At 41.0% G+C, this 27,330-nt stretch overlaps 1 protein-coding gene across 1 annotated transcript in view; it reads left to right on the top strand.

Moving 5' to 3' along the window:
* The window catches only part of LOC119657358 (low-density lipoprotein receptor-related protein 2), a 392,732-nt gene extending 365,671 nt beyond the window's left edge, over positions 1-27,061 (top strand). The window contains exons 8-16 of the mRNA XM_038064231.1: positions 63-914; positions 1,201-6,018; positions 6,076-6,287; positions 12,927-13,333; positions 13,394-14,892; positions 15,336-15,648; positions 23,168-25,354; positions 25,419-25,672; positions 25,735-27,061. Of these exons, the coding sequence (XP_037920159.1) occupies positions 63-914; positions 1,201-6,018; positions 6,076-6,287; positions 12,927-13,333; positions 13,394-14,892; positions 15,336-15,648; positions 23,168-25,354; positions 25,419-25,672; positions 25,735-25,946 (10,754 nt within the window). The 3' untranslated portion in view covers positions 25,947-27,061. The remainder of the gene's footprint in view (positions 1-62; positions 915-1,200; positions 6,019-6,075; positions 6,288-12,926; positions 13,334-13,393; positions 14,893-15,335; positions 15,649-23,167; positions 25,355-25,418; positions 25,673-25,734) is intronic.
* The last annotated feature ends 269 nt before the right edge of the window (positions 27,062-27,330 follow it).

The following is a 27,330-nucleotide window of genomic DNA, read 5'->3' as shown; positions in this document are numbered from 1 at the left end:
ATGATTGTCTCGAACCATTTTCTTGACCATCTGGCTAATATTTGAATTTATCCGTTTTCCAGAACCAACATGTGGATCTAACGAATTCCAATGCAAATCTGGTCGATGCATACCACTCAACTTCCGTTGCGATCTTGAGAATGACTGCGGCGACAATTCCGATGAATTTGAATGCGGAAATATCACATGCGGTTCATCACAATTTGCATGTGCAAATGGCCGTTGCATTCCAAATATGTGGAAATGCGATAGTGAAAACGATTGTGGTGATGGCTCCGATGAAGGTGACTTCTGTGCTGAGAAAACTTGCGCTTATTTCCAATTCACATGTCCGCGAACGGGTCACTGTATACCTCAGAGTTGGGTATGCGACGGCGATGATGATTGCTTTGATAAACAAGACGAAAAAGATTGCCCTCCGATAACGTGCTTAGCGAATCAATTCAAATGCGCAGATCTGCGGCAGTGCGTTGAAGAGTCATATAAGTGCGATAGTATCCCAGATTGCAATGATGGAAGTGATGAATTAGGTTGTCCTTCTCTTGGACCTAACCAGTGCAATCTAGAGAAACACTTCAGATGTAAATCCTCGGGATTCTGCATACCCATTGCCTGGCATTGTGATGGGTCCAATGATTGTAACGATCATTCGGACGAGGAAGATTGTGGCCAAATTTCCTGCCCACAAAATTTCTTCAAGTGCAACAATTCAAATTGCGTTTTCAAATCCTATATTTGCGATGGGAATGATGACTGTGGCGATGGATCCGACGAGGGAGCTGAACACGCTTGCGTTCCACCACCATTCAGATGCCCTCATGGTCAATGGCAATGTCCAGGAGTTAGTAACCGATGCGTTAACATTACTTCAGTTTGTGATGGTACACCCGATTGTCCTAACGGATCTGACGAAGGTAAGGTTTAATTTATTTGGACAACCTAGCAACAAGGAAAGCTGATTTAAAATATACCCAGCTAAGCGTGCCGGGAGGGCTGGGAAGGAGGGATTCACTTCGGGTCCAGGGTTTTTTTAAGTGTCCGTAATAGAAATCCTAATGAAAAAACAGGCTAAGTGGTCCGCATAATTTTCACTCTAGACTCGTATAATTTTCACATCGGGCCCTGATTTTATCTCTACAGCACTATACTCATCATATTGATTCAAATTGAACTTACCCTCAATATCTTGTGTTTTTACAGGAACAGGATGCGACTTGGCGGAATGTCAACATCAACAAGGGCTCTGCTCAAACGGTTGTCAAAAAACACCATTAGGCGCAATGTGCATTTGTCCCCCTGGATCAGAACTCGCCTCCGATGGTTTCACATGTGAAGATTTGAATGAATGTTCACCCCCTGGATTATGCTCCCAGACTTGCACAAATACAAAAGGATCTTACTTCTGCTCATGCACTGATGGCTACGTCCTAGAACCTAACAAGCACAGTTGTAAGGCGGTCAATCATTCATCCGCTTTTCTCATCATCTCCAACAGACATTCAATACTTGTTGCTGACCTTAAAGAGCAAGGACTTGAAAGAGTTCCAATCATTGTCGAAAATGTGGTTGCAACTGCCTCCAACATGCATACAGGAACCATTTTCTGGAGTGACATGAAATTGAAGAAGATTTCACGACTGGATCGTGGTATGGAGCCACAGGAAATTATTACAACTGGTTTGGACCTAGTTGAAGGACTAGCTTATGATTGGATTGGAAAGAACCTCTATTGGTTGGACAGTAAACTCAACACTATCGAAGTCTGCAATGAGAATGGATCTAATCGAATGGTTCTAGTTCGCGAAAATATAACACAACCACGTGGTATGTGCTTGGACCCTAGTCCCGATGCAAAATTCATTTTCTGGACAGATTGGGGAGAAAACCCACGAATTGAAAGAATTGGAATGGATGGAACCATGCGACAGACAATCATAAATACCAAAATATACTGGCCGAACGGTTTGACGTTGGATATTGCAACAAAACGGGTTTATTTCGCCGATTCAAAACTAGACTTCATCGATTTCTGTTATTACAACGGCACTGGAAGGCAACAGGTGTTAGCTGGTAGTCACTATCTTCTTCATCCACATTCGCTGTCGCTATTCGAGGATACATTGTACTGGACAGATCGTCAACTAAATCGCGTGCTATCTGCTCAAAAATTCCGAGGTGAAAATCAGACCGTCGTATCCCACCTGATTAGTCAACCCCTCTCTATTCACGTACACCACCCATCACTGCAACCTTTATATGAAAATCCTTGCAATAAAGCAGTATGCCAACATCTTTGTTTATTGAGTCCTAGTACAAAGGAAGGTTGGTCCTGCAAATGCAAACCAGGTTACCGCCTATTGGCTGACGGCCGATGCACTGAAGAGGAAAATGCATATTTAATGGTTGTTAAAGGAAATCAAATTGTCGACGTCCCATTGAATGGACTTGATGGAAGGGCTGGAGCTTTAACTCCAGTCATTGGAATTGAAAGCAGTGCTTCCATCGAATACGATCGAAAGGGAGAAATGTTATATTGGGTGCAAGGCCGCGAGGATGATGACGAAAACTGCACTATTTACTCAACCCCGTATGGAGGAGGAAATAAAACTCAGTTCCTCGGAGCAGACACTGGCTTGGTAGGTGCACCATACATCATTGCTTTCGATTGGCTTGGCAGAAACTTATTCATTGGAAACCGCATTGCTAGTAATATTGAAGTAGTCCGTGTAGATGGAAAAGTCAAGTATCGTACTGTTATCCTTGCAAATGATGGAAACAAAACTTCAGTCTCCAAACCTAAGGCTATAGCTCTAGATCCAACTGATGGAAAACTCTTCTGGATCGACGATGGCGGTTTTGGCGTGCCAACAAAAATAGGTCGTGTAAATATGGCTGGACATAATGCTATGATCCTGAAGGAAGACATTGATAGGCCAGAAAGTATCACTGTAGATATCGACAAAAAACTTATCTACTACAGTACTCAGCACCCTCCCACTGTCTGCATCATAGATTATAACGGCGAAGGATTCAGAATGCTTCTCTCTGAACAAAACGATATTGCTCGACCTAAATCTTTAGGAATCCTAGATTCCCGCCTTTATTATCTTGATCCAGTTTTTGAAAAGATAGTTCGGGTCGACCTTCCCAGAGGCGATAATCCAAAAACAATCATCGACAATGAACCGGACCTGAAAAGTATGACCATATTCAAGAAACGTTCAATGCAACAGCATCCTTGTCTACGCGACAATGGAGCCTGCGAACACATTTGCATTCCTAATGATGGAGCATCACGTATTTGTGCATGTGGAACTGGTTACAAAAAAGAAAATGATATTAGCTGCACTCCACACAAAACATTTGTTGTCGTCTCACAATTGGACGTCGCTCGAGGATACACTCTGGCCGATAGCTCTGAAGCAATGGTCCCAATCGCCGGACAAGGACATCATATTCTTCATGTTGATGTTGCTTACAGAGAGCAATGGATTTATTGGGCCGAATATAACCGAGGACAATGGAACGGCATCTTCAGGATACGACCAAATGGCACCGAGATCGAGCATATTGTTAAAGATGGAATTGGAAGCAATGGTATACGAGGACTCACTATCGATTGGGTGGCCGGAAATGTATACTTCACAAATGTATTCCCACATGAAAATTATATTGAAGTTTGCTGGCTCGATGGAAATAACCGAAAGATCTTGGTCAAAACTACAAGCGATGCACCCAGAGAATTAGCTGTCAACCCTATTAAAAGACTCCTTTACTGGATTGACTATGGTCAATATCCTAAAATAGGAAAAGCCTATCTGGACGGTTCGAACTGGACACCAGTAGTTACCTCGGGCATTTCAAATCCACGCGACTTAACCATCGATATGTTGACTCATGACGTATTCTGGGTTGATTCAAAATTGGATATGATTCAAAAAATATCCTACACAGGTGGCAATCGACAGGTCATACGAAGAAACCTTCCGAATCCAATGGGAATTGCAGTTTACTTAGGCGATTTATATTGGGTTGACAGAAATCTTATGACCGTCTTTAAAGCTTCTAAACTACCAGGTAATACTACACAACCTGAGAAATTCCGAACAAATCTACAAAAATTGCGAGACATTGCCATATACGACATTAATAACCAACCATTAGAATCGTCTGCCTCTTCTTCATCGAATCCTTGTGCAAAACTCGGAAATGGTGGTTGTGACCAATTGTGCTTCAGTTTTCCACCTGACGCACCTAACAAACCATCCGTATTGAACTTTAAATGCGACTGTGCCACTGGCAAACTTGCTGCAGATGGACGAAAATGTGAAACTGTCAACGAATATCTGGTATTCTCAACTCGAACCGAAATTCGGGCAGTAAACTTAGATCCAAGATCAACACAGGTTCCATTCCACCCAGTCGTGAATCTCACAAACGTTGTAGGCTTAGACTTCGATTTCATGGACAATAAACTTTTCTTCACTCAAATCCGTCCATGGGCGAAAATTGCATGGACATCAGCAAACAACCCTTCAATGAATGATGTGAACGTAGTTCTTAATCGTGGCATCAATCCTGAGGGAATAGCCTATGATTGGACTCAAAATAAGATTTATTGGACCGACAGCTCTAATAGCTCCATATTCGCTATGAATCTAGATGGAACAGAACAAGTAATGATTGCGAGAGTTGAACGACCAAGAGCTATTGTTCTAGATCCTTGCAACGGAACTCTCTACTTTACTGATTGGGGACGTTTTGGAACTTCTGGCAAAATCTTCAAAACAACAATGGCAGGTTCACTAAAGAAAGCAATAATTGATAAAGACTTGTCCCAACCTAGTGGTCTCGCTATCGATTATGATGAACGAATGCTATACTGGACAGATGCTGTCAGAGAAAAGATTGAGCGTTCCCAGCTCGATGGCAAAGGACGTGAAACTTTAATTGCTGCAACCATCTATCCATTCGCTATAACTGTGTTCCGAAACTATATTTACTGGACAGATCTGCAATTGCGAGGTGTATACCGTGCTGAGAAACATACTGGTGCTAACATGATTGAAATGGTGAAACGATTAGAAGATTCTCCGCGTGACATACGAGTATACAGCCTTGATCGGCAAAAATGTAGTGTCAACCCATGTCTACAGAACAATGGAGGTTGTGCTCAGAGCTGTCACCCTGCTCCTAATGGAAAGGCCGAATGCAAGTGTGATCCCAACTCTAAGGTTGTCAACGAAGGACGAATGTGTGCTCCTAGAAATAACACCTGCGAAGCCAGCAAATTCTATTGCCAGAACGGCAAATGTATATCAAGGATGTGGGCTTGCGATGGAGATGACGATTGTGGAGATAATTCTGATGAAGATGTTAATTACTGTTCCTTCCATTCCTGCTCGCCCAATGAGTTCAGATGTAACAACGGCCGCTGTATATTCAAAACATGGAAATGTGACCACGAAAACGACTGCAAGGACGGATCTGATGAAATCGATTGCACATATCCACCCTGCGTTGATGGAGAGTTTACATGTGCCAATGGAAGGTGTATTCCAATGTCACAGGTTTGCAATGGAGTCAATGACTGCAAAGATAATGTTACCTCAGACGAAACCCACGAACGTTGTCCAACTAACACGACTTGCCCACCAAACCATCTGAAGTGCGAAAAGACCAACATTTGTGTCGAACCTTATTGGCTCTGCGATGGTGACAATGATTGCGGCGATAACTCAGATGAAAACCCTCTACACTGCGGCCAAAGAACATGTCCACAAAATAGCTTCAGATGTCCAAATCACAGATGCATTCCAGCAACATGGTATTGCGATGGTGATGATGATTGCGGAGATGGAGCTGATGAGCCACCAGAATATTGTAAATCGGAAGGACGTACATGCTTTGGAGATCTGTTTACATGCGACAATGGCAATTGTATACCAAGGATTTACATATGCGATGGTGATAATGATTGTTTGGATAACAGTGACGAAGACAGTCGACACCAATGCAGTAAGTATTATCCAATTTAGGTACTAGAACCCAAGATAAACAGTAAACCCTATTTAGATGATCGAAAATGTGATGAGGAAACTGAGTTTACTTGTGTCGAAAATAAGGCTTGGGGACGTGCACAATGTATACCAAAGAAATGGATATGCGACGGCGATCCAGACTGTGTTGATGGTGCTGATGAAAATACAACTCTGCATAATTGCCCAACACCCCAACCGTGTGGCGAGGATATGTTCACATGCGACAACGGACGATGCATTAATAAAGTGAGTACTTTAAATTACTGATATAAACGGTTGTCCAACCATTAACTAAACCAATATATAGAAAAATATATGTCGGTCATTACGCAATCATGATCATGCATTAATCAGACTGGTCGAAACCGGTTGATTTGGTATGGTTGCTCTACGTAAATTGCAAATGTGCTAAAAATTTCCTTACTAAATTCATTTCTAGGAAAAAACGCTCTAGTTATAGAGAGGATTTCCCGCACGATTACTTCCATTTTCAGAGTTATTGCTATTCAAAAATGTCACCTCGTGTTAGTTTTTGCTAGCAAAGCTCTGAGAACTTAGAAGTAATAACAGATTGCCTAATGTTGTGATACTTCCCAAATGATACTGATGGAGTCATTGTAGATAACGCTTTTATTCCGTCTTAGGGTTTACACACAATTATTCTCTAATAGGCGATCGTACAATCTAGGCTAGGTCAACCGTGACTCGAAGTACTGAGTCATCCATATAATAGGTCCACTATCCCTTGAAACAACTATTGAGGACACTTCCTGTCAACAATCGCTTATTTTAGTGAATCTAAATAGGTCCATGTTCACCAGGTGATGGGTTAATGGGTTAGAACAGTGAATCGCTAAAGGCCTTAATAGGCTCTTCGTACCCCTATTTTTAAGGAACAAAGAAACGCTACTCTAGTGACCTAAGATTCTCTAACAAATCCTTTCGCCCGCCAGATTTCTCCATTTGGGTATGTGTATCATTACTCTTCAGAGCAGATTTAACAGCAGATGGTTTCACGCCGGAAGCCTTCCCTGGTTCCATTAGAGCCAGGTTATCTCTCAGGGTTCTCTCTCAGTCTCGTTATTAACAACAAAGTTTTCATGCTGTGATAGCCACATCAGGGACATTTCATTTAATTAATCAAGCTTGTAGAATATACATATTTCCTATTCAAGTGTTGATAGCCCATAAACAAAATTATGATGATTACTAACGAATTTGAAATTTATATTGATCATCCTGATTGGTTATCAAGTCCAGTTGAGTTATCGTATAGATCACGGGTGTTAGACAACCCGGTGACTTTAGCTTTTAAGCATAGGATATCAAGAATGAAACTCGGCGTTTCATGACGGACAAATTATTTTTCAAAAATTTCGTGAAGTAAAAAGAGTATGTCCCCCCTTCAAACTTCTTTAAATTGACTTACGAGATTTCATCCTATATTTCTGAGCTAGTGACATCAAACCAAGGTGAGAATCTCCACGAAATTTCGTCAAAATTCCTTCAATTATGAGCTCAACCTGAACACTTTGCTTTCACATTTCCCATCAGGAAAAATTTGATAAACAATTTTCCAATCAGTTTGTCATTAGAAATACGTGAGTGATCTCTATACTTCATACAATATGCTCATTAAACGGTTGTAGAAGAACTGAACATGGCATACAAAATCTCCGATCAAGTCTTCACTTGAACAAAGCCTGATATCTTTTGGTTTTGCCTTAATTTTTAAGAAATATCGTGCCTAGTTGTTCTGTGAACCATTGCGAAATGTCACAAAGCTGAACATGGCTTTTACTACCTAGCCGAGGATTACCTAATTCTTTATATCTGAAAATGTTGAGACCGCAGCAACAGGCGTAACTATAAGAAAACACTTAGTAGGAATTAAAAACCATAATTAATTATTATACGTCCCCATAAGTGGTTTGTACAATGTGCTCCACTTTACTCTAGGCCTCTTCTCCAAAATTAATATACAAGACTCAGGCTAGATAGCCCTTCTTTGAATAAACTATCTATTCCAGTTCGTGCTGTGCAACTCCAACAATGCACATTAAGACACGCCTCTTGTCTTTATCTACAAGCCAACAAGTGTTAGCTATGTTGGGAGACATTGTATTTATGATTGCGCAGAAAATACATACGGAAAACCGCCACCCTTATAAATAAGGAATACACGATTTCTAATGTTATTTTGGGTATGGTGGCGAATTTATTAATGCACTGAGTGCTAGGATCTTGCAACTGTAAGCCATCAAACTAGCAAATGCACACTTGCTCGTACTCAAAGAACTAACCTGGACCGTCTTGCATATTACTTTAGCCCCCTAGCCTTCCAACCAACGGGATCAGAGAGGAGTAAAAAAAATTATTAGTGGAAAAAACCTTGCCTTATGCCGCCCTAATTCAACATTCTCCACGATAGTCAATGGCTAATCTCATCCCACCTTCCACACACTTGCCCACTAAAAAGCTAGGGTGAGGAAATAATCAATCCTAAAATATTTTTTAGTTTAAACATGGAGCTAAGTTTCCGATGAACGGCGCAGTCCATCTATACCTCCAATAGGATTACCAGTAATGGAGAGTATATTGCCATTCGTCACGAACAGTCACCTTTCTTGGGTCCTCTCTCTTGCCCTTATAGACAGTCTCGCGTTCTTTAGCAAGATGTGCGACGCAGGTCACTCTCTGAGGCAGTACTATAAGCATATGCAAGCTCCTCGTTATAATAATTGCTCAAGGCGCTCTCCATTCACCTCATCGGAAACACGCCACTCTGTAGAGGAGAGCTAATTAAACATTTCCTGAGAATGCGGTTCGCTAGGTCAGCTTTTATTTCTGCAGCAAACTACCCTAGCAACTGATGAGCGATTGCACTCCGAATCATCTTAGGCCGCTTCCTAGTCATTTCCACTTCCGCCCTGAAGACTGGACATTCGCAGTATGTGCAGCGATCCCTACAAAGAACGCCACCTTCTTTTTTGATGCAAGTCTCCACTTAGTGACCTACATACCTGGCATACTGCCAGGTGTGCCTATGGTCCAAACACCTGTCACACTTTGTGAAGGCTACTCATATCCTACCCTATACTACATATTACCCGACCACTTCTAATTTTTCCGTTGCTGAAAAGTCTGCCCAAATATTATTCGGCAACTTTCACTACAATTACTTTTTCGTCTTAAGAATTCACGGAGCTTGTGCCTGTTCGGGTATTGGTAACCTCCTGCTACTCACGCTTGTTTACTTCTTCCACTTTGGTCTTTTCTGTAAGAAACATTTCAAATTTCCAGGAAGCACGTGATATTTCAAACTAGAGAGCAAAGGCTTTCATATTGAAGACACGTTTGCTTCACTATCTTCGAGTTTGATCTCCAATGAGGTGCACAAACGTGTTACCCGCCGTCGGTCTTATGAGTAGAGCTGGCAGATTAGTCCCATTTTGTTTCTTTGCTTCGCTTTTGTGACTCCGCTATTCGTATCCACATTGACTTTAGATAGACAGTTTTCTAGCGGCGTCAAAATCAATTTGTTTCTAATCCTTGCGGCCAAGGGACTACTTGGACGAAAACTCCCCCGTCTTGCTTTTTTGGCTTTTTCCCCAGTTCACTCAGCATCGAGCTATATGCTATCCATTTGGTGCTTACGGTGCTCTCAACGAGGATTACGACTGTTTCTAGTTTTGGCGCGTCTTTTACGCGTAAAATTAAATGCGGTCCAATAACTCCTCCAGTTCCATCAACCCGTTTTTCATATCTTTACTAATATACTTCTGAAGAAAGGTAGCAGTTCCGTTGATCTCCCTCGGGTTTATTTCCGGAAGAGAAACACTATAAAGTTGCTGGCACCCGTAGTTATACAGTAGAATCCCGATAATTCATAATGTCAAGGGATTGTCGATTCGGTACGAATTGTCGGAATTGCAAAATAAAGGGCAAATTTATACAAATGGGGGGGAATGCGAACTATCGGGATAAGAATTATCGGGATTCCACTGTACCACTTTACGGGACTTCTTTTGCATTTGTCCTTGCGCATCTTAGAGTCTCGCTGGATGGTTCAGCCATTAATACCTTCCTACTGGACGCTGCGGGTGGCGGCCGGTTTCATATTGCGGCTCTACCTACGTCCCTAAAATGTCCTATGTTTAGGTTTGTCTATTTTGTAGGAACGGATGTACCGTCGAGTCCCTATAGTCTGACCTAAGTTTAGCTGATCGGAAGAAAGGACTAGCTGTTGATACACGTTATCACTACCACCTTGCTACAGCCAGGATCACACCAGCCCATTAACGTCGGCAGAGAAGTATCAACGGCTCCAGAGATATGACTACCCTAATGTGTACCAGTCATTCGCGGTTCACTCTTCTTTGAAAAACTCTACTAGCTCGGGCATTTCAAGCTCCCGCATTATGAGCGACCCACTAGGGATCGGCCCAGAGCACCCCCAATTATTAAAAAGACTCGTCTAATACGGTATTTAACTCCAACCCCCCTGCGTTAAATTTGTCGCTTTATTTCTGTTTTAGCAGTGTGCAAAGCATACACTTCGGTAGTTCGCCTGAAACCCTATGTTCTACTTGATATTTACACTTACGGTCCTCATGAATAAAAGTAAAAAATATTGACGCGCCCTGTTTAGTCCTCCACTCTTTTAAAATTGACCCAAATTGGCAGAACCTTTCTAATCAAATTGGAAGAGAACAACCTTTGACTTCAAATTGAAAGAGCCTTTCACCTCATCGAGAGATATCTGTGACACATTTTATAATCGTCCGCTATTGAACACTTCATTCATTTGAAAATATAGATAGATTTTGCTTTTGCATATTTTAGCGGTACGTCTGAAGTTATTCGTCGCCGTCCCGAGTTGCACTCAATCTAAACATTTTTAATTCAATGGTGATATACCATATTTTTAGACTCATAATATTTTGAGTCCCTAAGGATAGATGAGAAAATTGGAGAAATTAAAGGACCCGCAAATTTTTGAGTGAAATTATCCTTTCCTATTATCTGACGACTGCGTACGAAGCGAGCATTTACGTATCTGCGTTAGCTTCAAGCATCCCCAGAACTATTAAAACCATTCATTCATTTCATATCTCCAATATTAAGATTAACCACACCATAAGCGCTTTTGTGGCTTTATCTATAATCTAGTTTACAATTAGATAAATAAGTCGAAAATCAAAACTCATCAACTACAAAACAAAAATACTTTCGCAGTTGGATTTGCACCAAACTTTCCAATATCGTGCTCCGTGTTATGACTAACTTAGCGACAGAAATTGCGGAAAACAGTCACTTTCACAGAAATGAAATGTTCCATCCAAATAACAACGGTTTCCATGATAAAATTCCACGAATTATGACTTGAATCGTCTGCCCACTCCGCTCACTATCTAACCCCAACCAACTTTTAACGTTTCTTTGATTCAAAATTTCGCCAAGAAGGCAAGGACCTTTTTTCAAATAATGAGGTTATTATCTTCATAAATAACTATTTGGCAGAAATGGCGTCAAGTGCTACTTGGACAGGTTGAAGGGATGGAAGCGTCGCTGCGAGAATTGTACGAACTTATAAGGAACTTATGTAAAAAAAAATTCCCCTGGATTGAATCGATCCCTTTTCTTATACCTGAGAATAAGTCAAATATTATTTTACTCAGGTGTTACTTCTAAAAAGAGAAAATTAATGACGAACTAAGGTGAAACTTCTCTAATCCTCAGGTACCTGCGTATTTACATCGAAGGTCTCATTTGATTTTACGCTAATATTTTGAGTGCCTGACTTAGTAATTAGAGCGCTAAGTTGTTGCAGCGTCAAATCTCACCTGCACCATAGAGATTTGTTCTGGTTACCCCTCTCCCCTTCGCATTTGTTTCACTTAGAACTCAACTCAGAAATAGGAGCATCTCAATTTAAATATGAAATGAAATGAAATGTCGAAACAGGAGAAGATTCCCATAGTAGCAGCAACCGCTCTATGACCCACTAAAATGTTCCAAAGTTCATTGCCAATGCCCGAGGGTCTATTCCTAGTTTCGTGGCAATAGGGTAATCTCAGGAATCGAGCAAACCCCGCATCTGAACGAATCAACGGCTAAAGAAAAAGAAGAAGGGTAATATCAGATGAAAATATAGGTTGGTCTTACACCCCCTACTATCGCCATTAACATTATCCAGTGTGGCACCAGATGGTGGCGGACTAATTTTATCCGCTTGGCTTCTATTGTTTGTGGGTTCTATTTTAAAACTAATTTCAATAAATGAATCTCCTAAATCCTTCTCCTCCCAATTTGTTTTTAACATTAATCCGAAGTCTGACGCGCGCGGCGATCGAGATTATTGAGAATCAGCCCCTCGATCATTTTATCTCGGTCGTAATCGATGTTTGTCTTCGTTTTTGTGCGTTCCGCTTGTGTAGACTTATCACTGACACAGCATTAAATGAGGTGATAATGAAACTAAAACATAGTCTCATTGAAAACGGACACTGTGTGAATGCCCTATGCTCTATAGTGAAGTAATCAGGAAACACTAACACTAACACTAATCCTTTGGGAAATTCCCTCCAAACTGCTGTTCCTTCGATAAATTTGGATTTTCCGAGTCTGTGGTTTTAAACAATACTAAAATGGGAGCTTATCTTCCTTCCATCTTAAACTAAAAGGAAATCATCCAGCTTTTGCTGCTAGTTTTCTGGATACTCGCTTTGGAGTTCATTTTTCCGAGAAAGCAAGTACCGAAAGAAGACAACACTAATACGATTAAATTTTGTGTCCCTCCTTTTGCCTGCATACAGGCACATTAATATTAGTTCATCCTTATCAACATTTCCTTCAATTCAACTTTCCCTTTTAATCCTCCAGGGATGGACATGCGATCATGACAACGATTGCGGAGATGGCACGGATGAAGGAAAATTCTGTAACGCCAAATACAAGACTTGCTCTCCAGAAGAATTTACGTGCCAGAACTTCAAATGCATTAGGAACACATATAGATGCGATGGCGAGGACGATTGCGGTGATCATTCGGACGAAGTAGATTGTAAAAAGGAGAACGTTACCTGCCCAGCCGGACAATTCCAATGCACCAATGGAAATTGTATTGACTACCATCTTGTTTGCAACAAAGTTTCTGATTGTTCAGATGATTCCGATGAACCATTGCATTGCAATGTCGACGAATGTGCCAAGGTTGAGATACATCAATGCGGCCATAAATGTGTAGATACTCTGACAAGTTACTATTGCGATTGTAATGTAGGTTACAAGTAAGTATATCCTAAATTAGTTTTCGTGATTGATGCTCAACCGAGTGTCTATTTTTCCAGGCTGTTACCAGATGGAAAGGCCTGCGCCGATATTGATGAATGCATTGAAACGCCCGGTGTTTGCTCTCAACATTGCTCGAATACACCTGGAAGCTTCTACTGTAAATGCGATGAACGCTATTATGAACGTCAAAATGACGAACATACTTGCAAACGAAAAGACAAGACGGATCCTTGGCTGGTATTCACCAATAAATACTACGTCCGAAACATGTCCGTAGATGGCCGAGTCTATAACGTTATGCACCAAGATTTAATGAACGTTGTAGCACTCGATTTCGATAGCAAGGAAAATTACATGTATTTCTGCGATGTCACCGCTAAAACCATCTATCGTTCTAAATATGGTACCGGTCTGGAAAAACCAGAAAGGGAGCCCGTTATCCGTCATGATTCGCACGGTTTAGAAGGAATCGCCATTGATTGGGTAGGACGAAAACTTTACTGGCTTGATAGGCACTCGAAGAACTTGGACGTATCTGAATTAGACGGCACCAAACGTAAAACTCTCCGTAGTGGCGTAATCGATCCCCGAGCAATTGTGGTCCATCCAGGTATTGGTTACTTATACTTCACATCGTGGCATTTACAAGCCTACATTGCCAAAATGGGCATGGACGGATCCAATTTCACTCGAATTCTGACTTGGAAAGATGACATCGCCTGGCCTAACGCTTTGACCATAGACTATTTCACTGACCGTATATATTGGGCCGATGCTCACTTGGATTACATTGCATTTGCTGATCTTGAAGGGCATCATCGACATATTGTCCTATCAGGCACGAAAGTCCCTCATGTTTTCGCGCTAACTCTGTTCGACGATTATCTTTACTGGACTGACTGGAATATCAAAGGAATAATGCGAGCGAACAAATTCACTGGACAAGACTATCAGGTAATCAGAAATACCACCCATCGTCCATACGACATACATATCAACCACCCACTCCGACAAGTACCCTATAACAATCCTTGTGGTGATAACAATGGAGGATGCTCACACCTTTGCTTGCTGTCACCTCCGCCAGAATCCACATATCTAAATATTGAAGGTTATATTGAAGAAGGTGCTCCAAGCTACAAATGTGCTTGTCCAAACCAATACTACTTGGCCCGTGATACCAAGACTTGCATTGCCAACTGCACAGCAGGTCAACATAGATGCGGTGGTGATGATGAGAAATGTATTCCTTGGTTCTGGAAATGTGATGGTGAAAAGGACTGTCGTGATGGATCTGATGAACCAGCAACATGTCCGGCAAGACATTGTCGGGCAGGAACATTCCAATGCGGAAACACCAACTGTACGCCATCAGCCACTATTTGCGATGGAACCGATGACTGCGGAGATGGAAGTGACGAACAGAACTGCGACCTACCATGTCCTGAATCAGACTTCAAGTGTAGGTCAAGTGGTAGGTGTATTTTGGATAGTTGGAGATGTGATGGAGATGCTGACTGTAAGGATGGCAGTGATGAAGACCCGGCTGTATGTCGTAAGTATTTTCAACCATTTGGAATTGAATTCATGTTGATATCCATACACAGCTAGTAGTAGTATTGATGGTAAAAGGCTTAGCGATAATATCATATTAAAAGCTTAATTTCGAGCACAGTATGGGGTTAATGTGCAACTGTCTGATAAACTCAACCATTCCAAAATCAATATTTATAAATTGTCATAAGTCGACTGGAAATTCCCTGCTCACTGAGCCATGATTGAGCGAATGCCTGGTTTCAACACAATCCGTCTCCCATTTCGATCAAAATCCAACATACAAAGTGCATTTATGTTTCGAAATAATAATCGGTTATTAATTCAAAACTGTCTGCGGTGTAGCCCCAAAAACATGACTTCCCTTCGCACTGACGTTCTGCATTCCAATATGATATTCTAATTGACCAGTCATCAATTAATGTGTTATTTTTGCCGATTCAGATAAACGAGCCTGCGACCCGGAAACCGAATTCAGCTGCAAAAATGGTCGATGTATCCCACAATTATGGATGTGTGATTTCGACAACGACTGTGGTGATGACTCCGATGAACCCGCCTACATGTGCCGACAGAGGAATTGTACAACAGGGTGGCAACGTTGCCCAGGTCAATCTAATTATAGGTGCATACCAAAATGGTTATTCTGTGATGGAAAAGATGATTGTCGCGATAATAGTGATGAATTGCCAGAAAATTGTCCACAATGCTCGTCAGATACCGATTTCAAGTGCGCCAACAACAGATGCATACCAAAGTAAGTAAAATGTATATTCCAAATTGATTTTTGTTCCCAATAGATAGATTTATGGTATGCTCTCTGGTGGCAAATGATGCTTATAGTTATCTCATGGATATTGTAAATAACCGGTGAGTGAACTAAAATTATCATTACTTTTGAGCTGGTACTTTACTTGCTGAAAACAATCGGAAAAACGAGTTAGGATATATATAATTATATTAGGCGGGTTATTGATTGCACCTTGAGTGGTGCATGAGAATAAACAAATTAGAAAACGAGTTTAATTCTCGTTACAAATAACCGGGGTTCCACTAAAGATTATCCGAACCTATGTTCTGAAAAGTTTATTTTTTGAGCTATTTTAAGCCGGATTCTTTACCATTGACGCCCTTGTCAGTGCGGAACGAACGCAACCATGCCTTAAAACCTCAAAGCTTAAGAAAACATTAATTGTAGTAAAATGTCGGATAATCCTCACTGCCACTCGTACTTAAGTCCATAGACCTCGCTGAAAGCTGCTACTTATATATAGTCCCCTAAACGGTGCATAGCGCCTACAAACTACCGCGGTCGGTTCACTGAAAACCTCTTAAGCTCCCTCCAGGTCTTCCAAAGAAGCTTGAATTGCTCCTCTACTGTTCTGCCCCACGTGTTTATATGATAACCCATCCTCAATGATTCACCGAATGTACATGATCCTGCTAAGTAAGGCAAATTTCGACAAGAAAATGGAGTACTTCCTCAACACCGGGAAGGTGAACGGATTCAGTTAAAAAACAATCGAAAATCTGGTGACACAAAAAGAGAGCCAATTGAAGTGGAGATAGGCTACACATTCAAGCGTGCACGGGAAGACCTGGAAAACAACGAAAAACTTCACCTGCATCTGCTTCAGGCGTCACAGCTGTCAAAAACTAATAATGAATACAAGCTTCTTCTACTTCTACTTTTTCTTCAGATTTTGTCTCGTTCACAAGCGGGGTCGGCTCGTCGTGATCGGTTTCGCCATTTGATTCTATCAAATGCCTGATCTGGATGCAATCGCGACGCTCTTAAATCCCCATCCAGCGTGTCAAGCCACCGTTGTTTCGGCCGGGCTTTTGGTTACTTACCATCCACGTCGATGTTTAGACCAATCTGGCCATGTGAATTCTCGTTAGCGCGAATAAACTGATCATACCATCGAAGACACCTCTCTCACAATTTTTCCACGATCGGTGCAACTCCATATCGATCGCGGATATCCTCATTTCGAATGCGATCAAAAAGTATCACGTTACTAGTCCAACGCAACATCTCCCCCCCCCCCCCCCCCCCCTAATACCGCAAGACGCCGTTCATTGTCTTTTATAGTCGCCCAACACTGAGAACCATAGAGAGCGACCGGACGGACGCCATTCTGATAAATTCTAGATTTAAGACGTTCATTGATACGTCGGTCACAAAGAACACCAGTTGTGGATGCGTGAAGCGATTTCATAACGTAGATCAATTCGTGTGGCGCACAGTCAAACGCTTTCTCTAGAACCAGAAAGCAACGTAAAGAGGGCGATGCTTCGCACGGTGTTTCTCCATGAGTAACCGCGCAGCGTGTATTGCGTCACTAGTTCCGCAGTTTTTGACAAATCCGGCTTAATTCACGGTTATTTCTACGATTTCGCGAATACAGTTATAAAGAATGCGTTCAAAAATCTTGATGACATGGGAAAATACCATAACTGGATCAGACAGTGATTTGAACTTTCTGCTGGACTACCTTTCTTTTTCCATATTGGAACTGTGGTACTTTCTTGCCAGTCAGATGCTATTCTACCTTCCTCAATAACCCGATTAAAGAATTCACTGAGCCACAGTGTTGGGTCCCAGCTTTTCGCTTTCCAGAGCTCAGATGCGATATTGTCTGTTGCTTTCCCCGATTTCATCCGTTCTATTACCTCCTCGACTTCAGTTGCACTGACAGGTGGAACCCCCCAAATGTTGGCAATGATGATGGAAGTGGAGGATGAACAAATTCTTCGGATGAAAACGAACCTAACCCTAACCACCTAAGCATACAGGTGCTAAGCCTAAAACAAGGGGTCTACGAACCAAATGAAGTGAGAGGAACCTTCCCTCCATATGGTCCGGCCTGACATCAAGTTGATGTGGGCTTAGAATACCACATATCCCAAAACAAAAAACAGAAAGGAACGTTTTAGCGGGTCAGAATTATTCCATTTTATGGATGAATTAACTGCAGCCGGGAACATCTTAGAATATCATAATAATAATAATCGTTGGCGCAACAATCCATATTGGATCAGGGCCTTGAAGTGTGTTAGAGCACTTCATTCATATCAGCATCACATTAGAGTGAATCCTCTTAGATACTGAAAAGTACTACACAAACAAATGCATTCCTAGTTGTGTGCGTATTAGAAAACTGAATTATGTGGGCCAATTCTCATGGGGCCTTGGAAAATTGAATGATCCCGTTCGGAAAACTGTTCCGGAAAAACGGAAACCCAGGTTACCCTGTGGAGTAGAGCTTTCTTGATAGCCCCTTTCTTGAATCAACCTGGAGTTGAAGCGCATACTCAAAAGGTAATCGCGATAATTCCCCTCTTATGAGACCCGAGAGAACCCGCAATCCAGATGTTTCCATTCTGTCTTCTCATAGGAGGATAATGGCTTTCAGCACTTTTATAGAGATTTGTCTCACAATTCTTCTTGTTCTATCCAACGCTACCGCCTGCTTCAAACCTTCGCTTTTCTCTACATTTGCTACCGGAGAGTCTCGGTTCAGTGACCACGAAATCCAATTTCTTATCCGTAATTACGTTTCAACGGTGACATAGGAAGGATCTTCCTATTTTTCCTTGATTTTCCGATTGGTTTCCTTCCATCAATTTATCGTTTGAATACCCTTTTGGATATTTTGCGGTCGTTGATACGCTGTAGATGACGAGCCCAAAAAAAGTCTTTGCAGTCGTATTGTGGTGAAAACTTCTGGCTCTCCATAAATTTCGCTCAACACATTATTACGCCACTCATCTCCCATTCAAACTGCTTTTCAAATTCTGCATAATACCTACCTGTCAAAGGCATTCAATATTTTCATGAATACTTGAGTAAAAGTCCATGCTTTGCTGCCATAACATAGTATAAGTCTAATAATCATTTAGTACATGCGGAGCTTGATCTTCCTATTCTTTGAATTCAAAACGATCTTTGCTTTTAAGGTCGTAGAATGCACTTTCTTGGTCAACCTGTCGCGGGACCTGTCAGCAAGAGAATTCAGGTAGAATTTAGCGTAATAGAGTAACTCGAGCTATACTTTATTTATCTATTTTCCTGATCTCAGCATTTTTTGCATTACTGACTATCCTCACGCTGCCTCAAACACTCCTCCTTTATCTGAGCTTGGGAAAAAAATTTGGCGAAGTTTCAACTTGGTCTTCCTGTGTAAGCATTTTGATTTTAGAATGGATAGAACCGAGCAATAAGTTTTATTCGCCAGCTGGATTCTTGTCTTTATTTCGACATTTGTGTCCTTTAGTAGCTCATAATACTTTCTAGGTCTATATTTTCAAAATTTTATTCATCAATAGTAATATTGTGCTTAAGTGGCTACCCTTACCCTTACCCCTTAAGTGGCTTGCATCATAACTTTAATTTTGAGTAAATTTACCCTACATAATTGAATTACTACCAACGTCCCTTTTGCATCGAGAAAAGATCAGGACAAGACGTTATTATCGTCAAAGTATGGTACCTGGTCGAACTTAAATTGTAGAGCGGCTGGTGTCAATTGGCAATTTTCTGCTGCTGCTCAATTAAAAAATAGAGACCAAAGACTCTTCTTGTCTCAACCTTGTTTGGATGACAAATGGGACAGTTAGCATTTGAGCTATCGCCATTTTATGAGCTGAACTATTTTCGATGGAATGCCATATTGTAGCCATATTTCGTAAGGTGCTGAGCAGTCAATTTTGTCGTAACCTGTCATGCTTAAAGTCTAGAAATACCTAGCCCTAAAAGCAGCGTTATATCCGCTAACCAGGTTTTCATTGTTGTTTTTCCTCTTCTCCAAAAGAAGACTACTCTTCTCCAAAATTATTTTTCTTCTCTCTTTCTGTAGATAGAGTAAATGACATTTTTACACCAATGGTCGGATAATTTCTCTTCATTCCATAGTTGTTGAATCAGCATACTTTACCACACAGCCAACTCCACCTTTCAGGAGTTCCGGTAGCACGCTGCCAATAATTTTGTTAGCATTATCCAGCTCTTCCATGGGGATCAATTTAGGAATGCGGTGGATACAAAGAAAATTCCCGGGTCACTGCTGATAAACTGGGAAGATTCAGGAAATACGAGCAGTAGGACCTCCATCACTACTGCTGATTATGCTTTCATCTTTGTTCTTTCAGAGAGTAGTTTTTGCTTGAAAAGCCTCGTCAAAATGTTTTCTCTTCTTACATCTGCCTTAAGTCATCGTATTTATCTTTCTTCGTTCCGGTAGGTCAGTGTACCACCAAAGTAAGTAAGATCTTCGGAGCCCAACTGCTTGACACTTTATGCTGGTGTTAGGTGAAATCTACTATCAAGGCCAATACTACTGTGCCTCTTGGATGGTATAGTGTATTAGTTTTATACCCAACAGGAATTTAAGGATGTTTTCTACTTCTGAGTGGTTTAGACTTGTGTCTGGTATTAAGTGCTCTCCCAGGTATTTTAATCTACTTTGTGCAAGTGCCGGACTCTGTTCTTGGACATGTGACAGAATCTACAGATATATTTTACTTCCCCAATGTGTAATTTAGCCTTCTATGACTCTTGAGTATTCTTACTATGATGTTAGGGCTCTTCTTGTGAAGTTTAAACAATCCTACGAGCGCATTGGTTCACATTTTCCTATGGGCACTCTGGACTACTCCATTCCTGACCAGTGCGATGCGTGATTACCGTCCATTCCTTTATGGCCTGGAGCCCACAGTATTCAGACTTATTCTATTCATGAAAGGGTGTAGTTCACCTAGTTAAGCTAACTGTCTTGATGGTCACCTGATTTTCGGTTAGCACCACAATATTTGCATATATTCCCTTTAGAGTTTAAAATAGGCAGATCTAGGACATATTTTTACCACAAATAAACTGGTATGTATACCCATTGATTTGAAGACCTCTGCGCCGCCTCCCTCTAGTATCAGGAGCCCATCAAGATGTGAAGTAATTAGTTACCAGTTTAAGCGATAGGTCATTGCCACGCTCTGCCATACCACTCTATTGCTCCACCGTTTTTCAAATTTCTTATCGAAATGAAACTTTATTGCCAGGGATAGCATCCTTAAGTATCGATAATCCAGAATACCTCCTAGAAAGAATGCCAAGGTTCTTGCGATTTAGGCAGTTCTGCACCTCGTGGATTCCCCCTGGACATTCTGAATATTTCCTTCATTACCGATATCTGTATATTAACAGGAAGAGTTCCATGTTCCCATCATCACAGTGATACACAAACACACACAGTCTTTGAAGTTTTGCCAAGTTTGGTACGGTCTACCTGAATTTCTGCCCCATAGGTACTTGTTGGTCATTGGTTCGGGGTGCACCCCTTTTCCCTGGAAGCCATCGAACATTTTGTAGCTTTCCTTGTCCCCACCGTGTGTTTGCCCTTATGTTACTGCTATAGATTAATACAATATCGTCAACGTAACCCTTGTCCATTATTCTGCATTACCGAAGATAGTATCCCACTCTGTGGACAACTATGGACGGACGATAGAATTGGTACTTGAAGGTACTTTAACTTGCTCAAATCCTTAAAATATAGCGATTACCAAATTCTTCCGGCAGCATTAACATACAGATAAAACACGTTGCTGTCCATCGAAGAGTGCCGTGACACTAAATATCAATTGGCCACTCTCGCGGTTCCTGTGCCCTTGCTAAATGAGGTATCTATGTATTTCTCATGCGTTAGTTTTTCATTTGTCCAATATGAGGCTAATGATGCTTATGTTCACAGTTAGTAAGGTTCGGTCATCGGTGATGAGGGTTTAGATTCTTTGCACAGCATTATGGTATGTGTGACGATACATATAGCTAAGTGGTTAGAGCACAACGCTGTCGTACGGAAGGTCGCGGTTCAAATCTCGCCGGTGGCAGTGGGATTTCAATCGTGATTTGACGTCAGATACCAGTCGACTCAGCTGTGAATGAGTACCCGAATCAAATCAGGGTAATAATCTCGAGCAAACGCAATGCTGACCACATTGCCTCCTATAGAGAACTGTATTCCGGTAGTGTACTATTACGGTTTTGAATGAAGTGCTCTAACACTTTTGAAGGCCCTGATCCAACTGGATTTTTGCGCCAACGATTATTATGACGATAATGAAACTAAAGCACAATAAGACTGAAAAAACTATGTCAATACCCTATGGAGAAGACATGCATTTAATACTTATGGCGATCTGGAACAATTTGTTTTAAAACGAAAAGCTTACTGTGTCTTTCACTTGCATCGCATTGCATTTTTCGCTAAAATGTTATCAAATCGGTGTCCTTTTGCTTTTCCCCTAATATCATCAGATCTATCTTCCTTATATCCAATAAGTGATTATCTATTATTCTCAACTAGATGTCCTCATATTTTCTTCCAGAGTCCGCTAATGTAAATATATAACAGAATGGCCTGGTCTAAAGTCAGTCAATATCTTTTATAGGATATTCATTTTCAATTTCAGTCTATCAGAAACTTAAATTCTTCTCTAAATATGAGATTGTGGAAGCAAAACTGTCAACTACCAAGATCCTCTGGAGACGAGTTAACGAGGCAGCTGAACAGGTTGTGTCCTTTCATTGAAGGCTTTGTCATTTCCTCCTTCCTCAAAGGGTGACAACTCTATTTCGATGCCATGCAATGGAACCTATTATCCCAGGGTAGACAGCGAGTAGATCGTCCTATTTGAAGAATGCAGACTTTACGGAAAACTGAGCAAGGGGGCAGTTCCAGAAACCAATGGCAACAGCGTGTAGTTGACGCGCCATGCCTCGCTTAGTGATTTATGGCAACCATATGAAAATCAAAATTTTGGCTACTGTGGACCCGTCTCAATGACAAAATATGTATTCCCTTTCCATTTTGTCTCGAAATGCTTGCTTTCGACGTAAACTTCTACCGACTCATATTGAATAAACAATTTTGTAGATCCTCCCAGATAATTGTCTCATACAGAAATGCATAATGCATAATTTTGTAAATACTGAACATGTCCCCTATTCTACATCCCATTTCAAAGAGACTAGCTATGCTTCAGCTTCATTTTTGTCACACTTAAAGCTGTGCAGGTAATATATTATATCTATGTATCTATATCAACGGGACAGGTACAGATATCCATGACGCTACCGAGACTCAAACCCGGGGCAACGATTGAGACCTGTGCCTTCACCTTCCGCCCATGAACCTCTGAATTTCTATCAAATTCAAATTGCTGAACCCACTCTCATTTCAAACATAATTAAATTTGGATTTTCTACTTTACAGGCAATGGATGTGTGACTTTTCCGACGATTGTGGTGATGGCAGCGATGAAATGGAAGCTCTGTGCAAAGGACGATATCGTGAATGTTCCGAATCGGAATTCCACTGTGCCAACGGAAAATGTATATCATCCCGTTGGCGATGCGACCATGAAGATGATTGCGGCGATAATACAGACGAAATTAATTGTGAGGGTTATGAATGCAAAAATGGAACATTCCAATGCGCTTCAGGACATTGCATTGCCGCCTATTTCCGCTGCGACGGAGACCGGGACTGTCGAGATATGTCCGATGAAGTTAACTGTCCACCTCGATTCCCTGGAGGAAGATACTGCCCTGATTCAAGATTCCAATGTGCAAATAATCTATGCGTATCACCCGCCGATTTATGTGACGGTACTGATGATTGTGGTGATAATTCAGATGAAGCCCCGTCTGTTTGCTCCAATTTCAATTGCGACACACTCCGGAGATTCCAATGTGCAAATCATCGATGTGTAGCCCGATATCAAATTTGCGATGGTGTGGACAACTGCGGCGATGGATCAGATGAAAACAATATGACCCTATGTGCCAGTAAACAGAAACCATGCGACCTTTACATGCAATATCAATGCGCCAATAAAAACTGCATTGAAAGGAATCAAGTCTGCGACTTTTCGGATGATTGCGGGGACGGCTCTGATGAGTTAGGTTGTCACCACTCCAACACTTGTTCGGATCTGAACCGGGGAGGTTGTGAACATCACTGCATGAACCTCACAGATGGAGGATATATTTGCGCTTGCTATCCGGGATACATAATATCTGCAGATAATAGGAAACGGTGTACGGATATAGATGAATGTGCAACGAGAACCCACACCTGTAGTCACATTTGCACTAATATGAATGGAACGTACGAATGTTCTTGCCGACCTGGCTTTAGGTTATCAGATGGAATGTCAGGCGTTTGTAAGGCTGAACAGGACGATGTAGTTTTGATATTTGCAAATGGTCCTGAAATTCGAGGTTTGGATTTGAAAGTAATGGATGAATTCGATATTATTGCCTCAGAAAAACGAATTGAAGCTATCGACTACAATCCCGAATCCCAGATAATATTCTGGGCAGATAGCTACGATAAAACAATCAAAAGGTCATATATGCCTAACGCACAAAACGGACAAGCTAAAATTGGCTATGCCCAGGATCTCAACATGAAGGGTAATTCTAAACCAACGGCAGTTGCCGTTGATTGGGTTGCTGATAACCTTTACTGGACCGAAACGGATCGTACTGGTTCGAAACCTCGAGGTCGCGTAATGGTCGCTAAAACTGATGGTAGATATAGAAGAGCAGTTATCAGTGCAGGTTTAGAAATTCCCACGTCAATAGCAGTTGATCCTCAGCTGGGCCGTATGTTCTGGGCTGACGCTGGTTCAGCTCCTAAAATTGAAGTATCCTGGATGGACGGTTCAAAACGCAGACCTCTAATCACTGAAGCTATCAGACACCCTGCAGGCATTACAATTGACTACTCCCAGGATCACACTGTATACTGGGTCGATACAAAGCTCAATACAATCGAATCTATGCGCCCAGATGGCACAAATCGTAAGGCAATAATCAAAGGAGAACAACTACGACATCCTGTTTCTCTAGATATATTCGAATCTAATTTGTACTGGGTAACTCGTGATACCGGTGAACTTGTTCGACAGGATAAATTTGGTCGTGGTGTACAAGTCGTTGTACAAAGCAATCTTCTAAACCCATCCGGAATCAAGATTTACCATGAAAAACGTTATAACACTTCTCTAAAGAACCCTTGCTATAGTAGTGTTTGCTCACATCTCTGCCTGTTGGTACCAGGAGGCCGTCGATGCGCATGCCCAGATAATTCCGGACCACCACAATCACATCGTTCTACAGCTGATGTTATTTGTGATGCTGCAGCTGAACGCCCTCGTCCAGCACCACGAATTTGTCCTTGTGAAAATTCCGGACTTTGTACAGAGGACGACTCCGGAAATTTGATGTGTGATTGCTTGCCTAGCTTCACTGGTGAACGATGTGAACAAGTTTTGGGCCATACATATGGACCATCAGGTTCAAATGTTGCGGCTGTTGTTGTTCCTATTATGGTTATACTTCTCGTGCTCTTAGCTGCCGGTGGAGTGTGGTATGTGATACGAAAGAGGCCATTGTAAGTTAACTAACATTTTATATAGAAAATGTGGAGCAAATGAGTAACATTAATGTCTTTACAGCGGAAAGATGGCACGACTAAGCTCCTTAACCTCATCTCAAAGCGTCACATTCCGTCATGGAACCAACGTGGAATTCAACTCCCCCGTTTTCCCCAACGCACCGCCACCACCAGCACCAACTGAATCCATATCACCTACGGATGGATACAACCTGCAAACAGTGAACAGTGGAAAACAGCGCGATTTCGCTAATCCAATGTACGATGCTGTACAATCCGGGACGACAACTGATCCCAGTTTAGGAAATGGATCAGGTAAGGCCAAATTCAGGAAGGATGTCATATTATTTACTCAAAGCCTCGGTTAATACTTACAGGCGTTTATGAAGTTTCCTCAGATGGTCCGAAAACAAAGCCAGTTCAAGCTGTTGGTCCGTTCACGGAGCCAGTGTCAGCAATTTTGGCGCCGAGCAGTATAACCCATAAGTCATCACCGCAACTTCAATTACGTACCAGAAAACTCGACCCCTCGGCAGATACTGGCAAGGATACCCAACATCTCGTCGAAGAAGATAAGTCTGAATGCTGATATTAAATGTTTATAAACTTTTTTGCTTATTATTATATTCTATTGTACGTTAGCCACTTATGTTCTTTGTAAAGAAGACTACTTTTAAAATGGAAATTAAAAGTAATGTTTTTGAAAATATTGACATTATGCATCAGGCAAATATTGCATTGATTTCCGTGCAGCTATTAGAAGACGAAAAGGATCCCGACGCACTCGCGGAACATGTCGGCCACAAAGTAGCTCGAAAACATTCCAAAGCAAACCAAACGTGCTGCAATATTCCATTACCTGAAGCATACTGTTAGTTTGTTTTTATTGTCATTATTAATCTTATTACGAAAAATTAGAACATTCCAAGTTGTTGAGTTTTCATCGAGTTTTGTCAGTTTAGTTTTTAATGATAAAAATAATTATAAAAGCAATAAATAGATTATTTATGACGACAATTGATTTAGAAGAAAAAAGATAGAGACAACGTTTTCATAAGGAGCAAAGCTCGCTATATTCTATTAAATAATTGATTTTTAACATTCCCCAAAACGTAGTTGTGATATTTTTATGAAAACTCCAAAAAATTTCTACTCGAACATAATCAGCAATAGATTTTTTGACAAATTTTTATGGACCGCAAAATATATGTAAAGTTTAGGCATAGGGGAAGCATTCTAGAATAAACACTCAGTTTGATATCAATTATTAACGTAAATGAATGCAAGAGAAAAACAATATAGAGGGAATATATTTAAATAGATAAATGTTAATTAATGGTTAGAGAAGGATCTATTACGTATGTAAAAAAGAAATTTAATTATAAATATAATCAATATATTTTTATATAAAAAAAGAGCGCGCCATTTTGATTTTTACGAGAGAGAGAAAATATAGAAAATAAAATCGACTATAGTGAAATAAACGAGGAGAGTAAAGTGTGTAAAAATGTATAAAAAATACGACAAACAATAAGGAATAGAACAAAATGCAAACAATCGAAACAATATATATAAACTACTGAGGAAAGATGATGAATACACCTAAATAAAATTAAGAGAAAAGAGTATATTTAATGACAAGAATTTTATATTAACTAATATTAAATATATAGTATAAAGCAATTTATATTTCGATTTTATAAATGCGTTATTTGAATTGAATTGACGTTTTAAGCGAACGGATTTATCCCAGAGGGATGCGCACACCTTTCACCCAACGTGGCCATCTATGAGCCGATGAACAATGCTGGAAATCATAAATTTCTCGAATGCTAGAAGAATCAACAATTAGTCACACGGCGGACAACAGCGGACGCTGATATCGACTTCTCTTACTTATTGCGTCTGCATACACTCACAAGGGTCGGGGAGCTCGACCCTCAAAACCCAACACAATCCGCTTACGTTACCCG

The sequence above is a fragment of the Hermetia illucens genome, chromosome 5 (genome assembly GCF_905115235.1).
Source record: "Hermetia illucens chromosome 5, iHerIll2.2.curated.20191125, whole genome shotgun sequence".
NCBI classification, from domain to species: Eukaryota; Metazoa; Arthropoda; class Insecta; order Diptera; family Stratiomyidae; genus Hermetia; species Hermetia illucens.
This window is presented reverse-complemented; position numbering and strand designations above follow the sequence as displayed.